Source organism: Etheostoma cragini, chromosome 24, assembly GCF_013103735.1.
Source record: "Etheostoma cragini isolate CJK2018 chromosome 24, CSU_Ecrag_1.0, whole genome shotgun sequence".
Classification (NCBI taxonomy): Eukaryota; Metazoa; Chordata; class Actinopteri; order Perciformes; family Percidae; genus Etheostoma; species Etheostoma cragini.
Genome location: NC_048430.1, coordinates 13,455,560 through 13,465,925, shown reverse-complemented (window position 1 = coordinate 13,465,925; position 10,366 = coordinate 13,455,560). Strand labels below are relative to the sequence as shown.

Below are 10,366 nucleotides of genomic sequence, written 5' to 3'. Positions count from 1 at the left end.
GTGTAAAGCACTTTGAATTGCCCTGTTGCTGAAATGTGCTATACAAATAAAGCTGCCTTGCCTTGCCTTGCCTTGTTTACAAGTCCGCTCGGGTCCTCTCTAGGTTTTAAGGGCTGGGCACCCCTTCGACTCGGCCCTACCCCTTGTTGAAAGAGAGTATTGGGTCAGCCCTTACTCTCACATGAACGCGCAAAACTAGGGGAAGAGGTAAGGGGTAGGGCTAAGATAGAGACATGAGATTCAGCCTTACACCAGTTCTGTCAGGAGGAATGGGTCAAAAGGCTGCCAACTGTTGTGGGAAGCTTGTGGAAGGACATCCAAAACATTTGACCCAATTCATATAGTTTAAAAGGCAATGGTACCAAAAACTAATGACATGTATGGAAAATTCTGACTGAAGAAAGTAATAAAAAATAGTCCAAATAAATCCTTCTTTCACTATTGTGGCATTTTGTAAATATAAATAATGTTGGTCATCCTAATTGACATAAACCAGGAAAAGTGATTGTCTGATTTCATGTCAGACCGTGAAGAAAAAAAAGCATGCGTCTTTTCATATAGCGGATGTAAACTTCTGGGTTCAAATGTTTGAGTTCCCACAGCCTGCCTATGGCCCCCCAGTGGCTAGAAATTGAGACAGGTGTAAACCAAGCCCTGGGTATCCTGCTCTGCCTTTGAGAAAATGAAAGCTCAGATGGGTCGATCTGAAATCTTCCTCCTTATGAGGTCATAAGGGGCAATATTACCTCCCCTTTCACTGCTTTTCCCACCCGGAGAATTTGGCCCCCCCATGAGAAAGAGACATCATGGCTTTCAAACGATGTCTATATGAAATAGACTTCAGATACAGATTTAGGGTTAGATGGCATGATGGTTTGGATTTTTTTTCACCTTTAATAATAAACACCTTCATTTACAAATTGCATTTTGTGTTTACTTGTGTTGTCCTTGACTATTGTTTAAATTGGTTTGATGTTCCGAAACACTTAAGTGTGACAAACATGCAAAGGAACAGGAAATGAGGAAGGGGGCGAACACTTTTTCACACCACTGTAAGCCTCCAAAGAGCTCCATGTCATTGGACCTTTAACAACAATTAAAATTTCAAATCTAGTCCTCATTAACAGAAGCTGGATCTGGAAATTACTTTTTTGCATTGCAAGAGTAAAACATCACTTCACACATCAACAGTAGTAGAGGCCTTTAAATGAAATGTACATGACATCATCTTTGGTGATCTTTTACTGGTTGTGATAGGGATTATTTCACTGTAGGAGAGATTTACAGACGCAAAAAAATATTCTAATTGCATGAGAGTTGTTGATCTAGTCTAACTCTGTCTAACTGCCAGTGTGTCAAACAAAACAACGCATGGTCAGGTGCCATTGGCCTTAGTTACTGAAGAAAAAAGTCTTTCTACTAAAGTTGAATGTAATCCCATGACACTCCGTGTTCCCCTTTTGGAGTCACTGTTTGACACTCTGAGTTGGGACCCTTTGTGGGATTTTCTGACACTCTGGGTGACTGTTTTTGAATCTCTGGGTCAGGAAACTGACAAAAAGCTACAAAAATGTCTGACTGTGACCTAATTTGCATTTTCTGAGGAACATCAGACATCTCTAAAGCTGTTGTTGAAACTGAGGGCAGGGCTGTGGATGAGTAGCGTCTCACGTCTTTTTATGAGTGCATATTCTCAGCTTGAAATAAAAGAAAATATTTTGTTCAGTCAAAAGAATTACAACAAAGCAAAAAAAAGATTTTTTTACAAACTGCAGGGGAACAATCTCAAGTTATCACAAAACTGATACACAATAAACCTTTTATGATAGACTTCCTACTAATCAGTTATGATCACACGTTATATTTTAGCCAGAAATGCTGTTCAATATCCAAAGTCTGTTTTTACATTTGTCTCTTGTTTTAGTAACATATGATAGGTTATCATAATTGAATGAGAATGTACTGCTGACTGAGAGGGAGCAGCATGAGGATATTAAAACAAAGGTGGAACGTTAAGATATACTGGCTTTTTCTCACCAAATCCATGGATTTTAGAAGAAGGTCTGAATATTTTGCACAAAAAAGCTTGCATATTTTGAGAAAAATCTTGAACATTTAAAAAAAAAAAAGTCTGAATATTTAGAGAAAAAATTCTTTCAGTGCATGACAAAACAAAGAAAAGGTGCGCACATGAAATCCATGGATGTGGACATGTGGATTTTGGGCCATGACGATCCAGAGGGAATTAACTCAATTAACCCATTAGTGCCGGATGCTTCGCGCCGACACAGCTACGGTTACTGCGTTGCGCAACTCTGAACCTTCTGCCGGCTGCTGCGTGGCGCAGCATTCTGTATTCGTCGTCTTTTCATGACGCGTGCGGCAGAGAATGCACTGTCATTGGTTCAAATACACATGAGGCATGTCACTGGCCCCGCTGTCTACATCCTCCTCTGTCGGAGCCATTTTCTCGCTCATCTCTCAAAAATTCATAAACAAACGCACATGGGTGTCCGGTTGATTGACATGATTTTCAGCAAACTACGGTACATTTTGGTGGTCACATGGCTTTAAATAGCCAACAAGACCCGCCTCATGTGTATTTGAACCAATGACAGTGCCTTCTCTGCTGCACGCGTCATGAAAAGACTGACGAATACAGAAGAATGCTGCGCCACGCAGCAGCCGGCAGGAGGTTCAGAGTTGCGCAACGCAGTAACCGGCGGTAGATGTGTCGGCGCGAAGCATCCGGCACAAATGGGTTAAAACTGATCCCAAACATGTGTAAACCCTTACTCTCTACCTCAGTCGGCAATAGCAAACTGGTCCGTCTCTACGGGTTTTTTCACCCAGGTGCCCAGGCCAGTTGTGTGGAAAGCTCTGAAGAGCGTCTGCTTGGCGCTGTGGTACTCCACCGCTGCCGCCTTCGCCTCCTGGTAGCTGCCAGGCCGCCCTGTCCGGATCCGCAGGCTCGACGCCAGCTACGGGACACAAAGGGGTCTCACAAGACTTAGGTCAGGGGGCGACAACTTTCACTCACAATCAGAAAAAACAAAGGTTTTATTGTCACAGTAAGGCTCCATCTCCACTGCTACCTTTTGGTTTTAATCGCTCAGTTCACAACGACCAAATCCACTTTGGTCTCGTCAATGGCAACTTTTAAAAAGGAAACTTTCCCTCCAGAATCGTACCCACTCAAAACGTAATGGTACTACTCTTTGGGCGGCTCCCAAGCCCAAACGGCGTGTGTGGCGTGCCTGTTGTTGTGTTGCCGGTCTAGCTAGATCCGGTGGGTGTTGCAGTTTTTCTAACGTTACTAGTTGTTGCAACAGCATGTGAAAAAACTACGTTTGCTAGGCCGTTAACCGTTACTCTCACAATAAAAAACTTGACACCGTTAAAATAGGTTTGTGTTAACGCCATTAATAATGCGGTTAACTGACAGCACGGTTGGTAACATATGATACTTTATCATCGGCATAGCGTAATATAATAAATAATTTCTTTATACATGTAGATAGATGGTTAATACTTTTCTACAAAAGTCAGAATATTCGGAGCCAAAAAGTGGTCTTTGAGTTCTATTTGACGCAGACCTCTCTCAGCTGTGCAGTATGCCGAGGCTCAGCAGTATTACCTTGCAGTGGAGGTGCATCCAGCGGCTGAACAGAGCGTGTTTGCAGAGCCGCGAGGGTCGGCCCAGATTATCTTTCCCCGTGGTGGCGTTGATCACTTCCACGGCCACGTCTCCCAGCGTCCAGTTCACACCAAAATTAGGAGCTTTTCCTGGATGACGAGCCTCCGCATTTGTGATTCCTGTAGGCCAGCAGAGGAAGAGGTATTCAGACCCTTCACTGCAGTAAATGTACTAATGGCACAATGTAAAACGCTCTCACAAAACTGTCCGAGAAATGTCAAAACAGCTGTAAAAAAAAAAGGGGGTCAATAAAAGCATCAAATGCTCATCAAAGAAAAAAAAAAAACATAAAAAAATCTTGAAAGCATCAACAAGGTGTTGCACCAGGAGGATCTTTAAGAGTTATTTAGGCTGAAAAAAATGCTTACAACCAGTTGCGGAAGAAGAATTCTGATCCTTTACTTCAGTAAAAGTAACAATACCACCTTGTGTGTATTAAAAAAATAAAATAAAATAAAAATCAACAAGAAAACAAAAATGTTTAAAAACTGTCAGAATAGCGTCAAAAGCCTATTTCTAAGTCAGAATATTTTGAGCTAGTCTGGTGATGTGATTTCGTGTTAAACTAAAAAGGTCTATCTCTGTAGGGATCCATCCCATAATGTTGTCACACACTTAGAAGAAGAATCAGAGTCTGTTTCTCACCGCTGAGCAGCGGTCTGTTGAGGCTGAAGGACTGTGGCAGGTCCTGGATCTCACTGATCCTCTGGTACATGGCCCTGGAGCAGTGGTCTGCATGGTACAGGCTACCCAGGATGATGCTGGAGAAGTAGACGGCCTCTGTGAAGTAGCTCATCAGAGAGCCCTGCAGCCCAAGAACGTTCCACCTGAAGGGGGCAGAACCAACGACGTTCTTAAATCAGGCTAACACCTGAACAGACTTTCTTCACATAAACAGTATTAAAAAAACATAACTGGAGCTAGACCTTTGTCATGGTTTTAACGTTTTTAAAGCTTTTTTAAAAACGTTTTTGATGCCCCTTCCAACCTTTTGTGCCACTTCTACCCCAAATGTTTACCAAGTCTGGCTCCGCCCCGGATAGGAAGTGCTCATGTGGTGTAGCTTGGTGTGAACACAAAGTAATACAATCACAAACCTGGCTATCTTATCACTGCAGGACATGGTGAGCAGCCTCTCGCCCTGCAGAACCCCGTCCCACGTCTGGAGGGTGTGACTGGAGCCGACTGGGATGGTTCCTTCACCAGACTCGATCTTAGTGCGCAGCTGCCCGCGGGCCTTTCTGTTCGGGTGTCTGTCGCCCTGATCTGACACAGAAAGACAAGCAATCACTCAGTGTTTTTATTAATACTAATAATAATAATACATTTAATTCAGAGTCCATGACTTTCTTGAAACCTGAGGACACATTACATGAACAAATAGTAAAACATAAAAATAGATGCATAACAAAGACAACACTGAATTACAAAGCAATGAACAACAACAATAACAGACATGTACCATCATATTATACGGAGTATACTGAGCAGGTTTTTAGACGGGATTTAATGTGTGGAGTAAGGATTGTGGGAGTGAGTTTTGCATGGACATGTAGTTGTTGCAATATGTCCAGGATGAATAAAAGACATCCCCTGCTCAGCAGATCCAGCGGTGTCCTTCTCTCTTCTGACCACTAGAGATGGCTCTCGGCCCTCTCTCAGGCCATGCTTTAAAACATTTCAACAGACTAAGCCCAGGAGGCTGGAACGTCGTCTTCTGCCTTTCATCAACAATGAAGCTTGTCAGGGTATGGAAAAAAAACTTGAATCATTTTACAAGAGGAGCTCAGCTTCTACAAGATCACAGGATTACTGCAGTTTACAGGGGAAACCGATGCCTGCAAGACTACTTAGCCAAAAATGAAACCACTATCAACCCCAAAACTAAGAGCACCGTGGGAACGACTATACACCGGACCTGGTTGTACAATACATAGAACAAAAATGTTTTTAAAACAAAGCACCACAGGAGTCCAGCTTCCTGTATTTGATCCAGGGGAACTTTTTAAAACGTTTTTGACACTAAACTGACGGACATTCTGCAGACCAGGAAGCAGGGAGTCTGGTTAATTTCCACTGTGGAAAGGCAGCTTTATTCTCCATCCACTCACCCTCCATGGTGGCTTCATGCGGAGAGAAGATGCGGGCGTCGCCACACGGCGATGTGCTGATGTAAAGGTGAAACTGAACGTTTTCCTTCAGTCTAAAACCTCGTCCGTGTTCACACTGGCTAAAGATGGACTTCTGCTGCTCCTCTTCCTGGTCACTGGAGAAAAAAGTAGGAAAATCAAGATGCTTTTTAAGTATTCAGCGCTTTGGCAAATGCTACAGAAGGGTTGGGATTGACTGGTAGCCTTTAAAATACAGATAGATAATACTGCAGAAGGAATCACAGAGTTAAAAGGAAAGCAAGCACCTGAGGAAATGCTCCAGCTGCGAGTACAGGAACCGCACGAGCGAGCGGCGAGCCAAAATCTCAGCGTGGCAGTCGTTGAGGGCCAAACCTCTGTCGCTCATGTATTCTCCGTTGATGCACTTTGTTCCCGTGGAAACACAGATCACCTGCGCTTCCTTCACATCCGCGCCTGTAAAGAAAAGAATAAATTAATAATTTAGAATAAAGCTAAAAAGTTGTTTAAAGATGTCCAAAGAAACAATATAGTCAAAACTGAAATAAGTCTGCGAGAACATTTTTGACAAAAGCAACAAAAACATGAAAAATGCAAAGCAATCACCTGTTGTCATGACAACACCAGCCAGAACTTTCCGTTGAGCGTGTGGAGCCGTGAAGTCCTCGGTGAGTTCGCTGAACTTTTCGACAACCAGGCGAGAGACGGCGTCTGCCAGGACCTGGGGGGGGGGAACAAATGATCACAGGTGAAACATGACATTAAATAAAAGGGTTAAATGTTAAAGGTTGAAAATGTGGGCCAAGAAGTCAACAACAGGGGCAGTGTCAGATGTCTTTAGAAACCAAGAAAAGGACAAACTCTGGAAAAAGCTCAAAACATTTCGGAAAAAACAAAACCTAAACCAATAAAAATATCTCACAAAGCGGCAAATTGTAAAACAAAATTAAACTAAAAGAAGAATGAACTATTTTCTAAATATTTGATAAGCCTAAAACTCTAAACATTATTTGGGAAAAACATGTATTATAGTAAAATCTTATTTTCATGCTTGTTGCTCCTAACTCTAATCCTGTTGTGTTTTTCAACTCTTTTTGGTGCTTCACAGGATGTAAAAGAGTAAAAATCATCAAAAGCTTAGCAACAAAAACATAGGTAAAAGACTTTGGACTAAAGACCTTTAATTTGATCAAATCTTTTTAGGACAAAAGACAAAAACGGTAAATTAGGAAAAACATTGGGGCCTTTCAATGGTCATATACCTTGGTCCATGCTTACCTGTGGCAGGTGAAGCTGCAGTCCTTCTCTGGGTATGGGCTGTCTGCACGGAGCCTGATCCAGCTTCATGTTAAACAGAGAAAACAGAGCGGCCTGTGCAGCCCGGACCTTTGCCAGCCTTTTGTTCTGCCCAGAACCCTGGAAGTTCTGCGCATCTACGGTCACAGACATGACAAAGTTCTTGCTGTGGCTCACCCCAAACTCTGATACAAACTCATACTTTAAGCCCGGCCGCAACTCATTCAGGATCATGACAGGGTTCTTGCTGCTTGTACGGGACATGAAGGCGGATGGGAATGGGGGTATGGGTGCCCTCATAGGGTGTGGGGTTAAGGGTGCCCCCATAGGGTCTGGGGATAAAGGTGGGACAGGGGAGGGTGGCATTGGGTACTTGATCCCGAAAGAGCAGAAGGAAATTCCCAAAGAGCTGTTGGATGCGAGGTGAAACGGGTTATCTACGGGACCCGATGTCTCAAAGGCGTTGAAGAGCATGTCAGGAAAGTCCGCCTGGTCCGAGGTAAAGTCTGTGTGAACAGACAGCGTCCGGCCCATGGCCATGTGTGCTTCGGATGCGTTGGGGAACTGCACAAAGGAGCGCAGGGCCTTCTCCGCTGCGTTCAGCTTGGCCTTCTTCTTCGTGGGACCAGAACCCTCGAAGAGCAGCCCGTTGACCTCCACAGTCATCACAAAGACAGGTGCATGGACTGGCCCGGTCTGAGACAGCAGTTTGTACTGCAGCCCTTGCTTGATCTCATTTAGCTGCATTAGGGCATTCTTAGGCAGAATGGGCCCAGTGACTTTCTTACGCTTCTTGGGCCTGTATATTGAATGGGTATGCCCGTTATTGCCGTCCTCTAAGGGACGTTTCCTCCCACCCCCAGCACTCCCATTAGGGAGCTGAGTAGCGTCAGCTGCAACCCCCTCTTTGGAGAAGACGTTCCGATTTTCCTTAACATCTGTGCGCCGTGAACCTGCAGTGCCCAGAAAGAGTAACATGCAATGCCTTCTTTGCAGGATCTTTTAAACGTAAAATTTAGAGATTACTTTAGAGATTTTCTCTTTGCAGCTGAACAAGTGATGTGTGTTCCTTAATCAATACTTCTGTAGTGAAATTATAAAAAAAAAAAAAAACTTAGTAGGAACAAAGGGTATTCTAAACATCATCATTGATCTTCTGTGTTTTGGGAACACATTTCACCAGGCCCTGATAACAAAGCTGATGGAACTTAATTTAAATTTCCATTTACAGCATCCTCTAGTAAAAGCATGACAGGTTACTCCTCACGGGGCTCAGGACAGAAAACAGTCATAGAAAACGCAGGTTTAGTTAAGAAGGGGTGTGGGGGGAAATGGGGTTTGAAACAAGGTTGTCAACCTTTCCTAAAATAATTCTGTACCTCAACTCAGCATGAAGAAAATACCACAGAAATAATATGGACTTTTAGCATTTGATTGGTTACACATGGCAACTTTACGTACAAGTACATAGTTCATTTGATAACTGTAGGGTATGTATGGGTTTCCATATCTGGTTCCATTTTGGATGTGACTTCAAGATGAATTCCTTATAAAATCTTTCACAGTCTCTTTTTTCTGACACTACAGGCAATTGGAAAAAACTGGTGACATGTAAAAGCACTCCACTCAATACTGACTGACTATAAATAGCAGCCCGCTGTAACTTAAACGTCCCAAAGTGTGGACACTTCACCAAAAGCAGCCAAACTCCTCTGAAATGCAGTGTATGGTGCGGGAACTGAGGACAAAGAGGGGAACAACAAGTCCCTGTTTAAATATGTCTCTCCTGTTCATCACGTTAAGGAGCTGAAGCAAAACAAAAAAATCCAATATCGCTGCTTTGTTCTTGTTACAGATACTAAAGAAAACCTACCCCGTTGTATCTGCATTAATAATATCATCCGGTGCTAGACCTTCTCCGGGAACAATTGTGACATCTGGATGACTGCCACTTTATTACAGCACTGCTTGAGGGTCAGACTTTGCTGTAATTTAATTTCAATAAATGTATCAAAAGGAATTTAAAGAAAATCTGAATTCATGCCCGGTTTGACAGCGTCACATGAATGACCATTTGCATCACCTGTCCTAAATGAACTTGTTTGTAAAATGTTTATTGATGTAATAATTCCAATAGACTCATAGCGCATACAGTCACCCCCTGCTGAAAGTTACAAAGAATGCAGCTATAAAGAGCTTTAGCAATGGATGACGGCGTGGGTTGAGAAACCCGGAGTTGACGCCCCAGTGTTTTCGGAACTGGATTCCATGTAAATGATCAAAACTTTGAGCGTGTATAGAGCAATCATATTTCCACATGTAAATGGGTGAATTAAGGCATTATTCCGACCAGACCAGAGTGGTGAAATAGGTAACCTGTTATTTTTGTTAACACAGCAGTCATCCTGTGCGTGGTCTATGTAAACCAAAGTCAAACCAGTTGAAAAAACATGGATTATGTCCAACAGTGTAGTGAGACTTCGTTTGCAGTTGCTTAAGGTTGTTCAAGGGCTTTTTGGTCAAATTAAACAGCAAGTCATACTAGAAATATCAAATATCAGTTCTGAAATTACCATGGGACACATTAAGACTCCTAGATGGTTGACGTTCCAGCCCAGTGGATTCACTTCTCAATCAAAAAAGCAATGTCTGTTTCTGCTTTCTGTTTTTCTGCTTGCTGAGCTGCAGCACTGGCTCTTTCAGTAACAAGAACAATGTTTCCTCTTCCCCAGCAGACCTATAATCGTTCCCCCCCTCTTGTTGCTCAGGGCATTATTTCCTTTTGTGTTTTTCATGTTTGAGTTCAATCCCCCTCTTGCATGCTTTTATTTACTTTGCCTACATTTGTCAACTGGCTGTGACTGAAAGCCAAACTCTGTTCTGATACTATTCTCTAGTTAAGGAGAATGACATTTCATTTCATACTTATATTGAAAGGCTTCTATTTTAATTTATCTAAACAAAATCCACTTTGGAATCTGTTCCACTCCCTTATCAAATGTTTTCAGGTAGTTCAGTAGACACTTAGAACAATAAATCAGTCAGAGTTAGTGTCAGCGGCAAAAATCGAACTTTGAGTGGACACAAATGACAATGCACATTTGTCCTAAAGGATTATTACATTGCTGTTCACAGCTGCCGCTTACAGCGTTGTTGCTAGATAATGGACTAATTGTAAAGATTGTTGTTTCAATCAATCACTAAGACACAAAAACATAGGAAAGTTACAGTCCAAGTTGAAGAA

General features: G+C 42.6%; 1 protein-coding gene across 2 annotated transcripts; it reads right to left on the bottom strand.

Annotated features, from left to right (window-relative positions):
* Window positions 1-2,761: 2,761 nt before the first annotated feature.
* LOC117939472 (double-stranded RNA-specific editase 1-like) lies at window positions 2,762-8,259 on the bottom strand. Of its 2 annotated transcripts, XM_034864849.1 has the most exons (8): window positions 7,105-8,259; window positions 6,433-6,547; window positions 6,114-6,282; window positions 5,809-5,963; window positions 4,795-4,963; window positions 4,343-4,524; window positions 3,638-3,816; window positions 2,762-2,981 (listed from the first exon to the last, which is right to left on the bottom strand). In XM_034864849.1, exons 1-8 carry the CDS (start codon window positions 8,098-8,100, stop codon window positions 2,805-2,807), a joined length of 2,142 nt encoding a protein of 713 aa, XP_034720740.1. In that variant the 5' UTR covers window positions 8,101-8,259; the 3' UTR covers window positions 2,762-2,804. The 2 variants fall into 2 exon arrangements, with proteins under 2 accessions (XP_034720740.1, XP_034720741.1); XM_034864850.1 differs by lacking the exon at window positions 2,762-2,981 and having other exon boundaries at window positions 3,644-3,854.
* Between the last annotated feature and the right edge of the window lie 2,107 nt (window positions 8,260-10,366).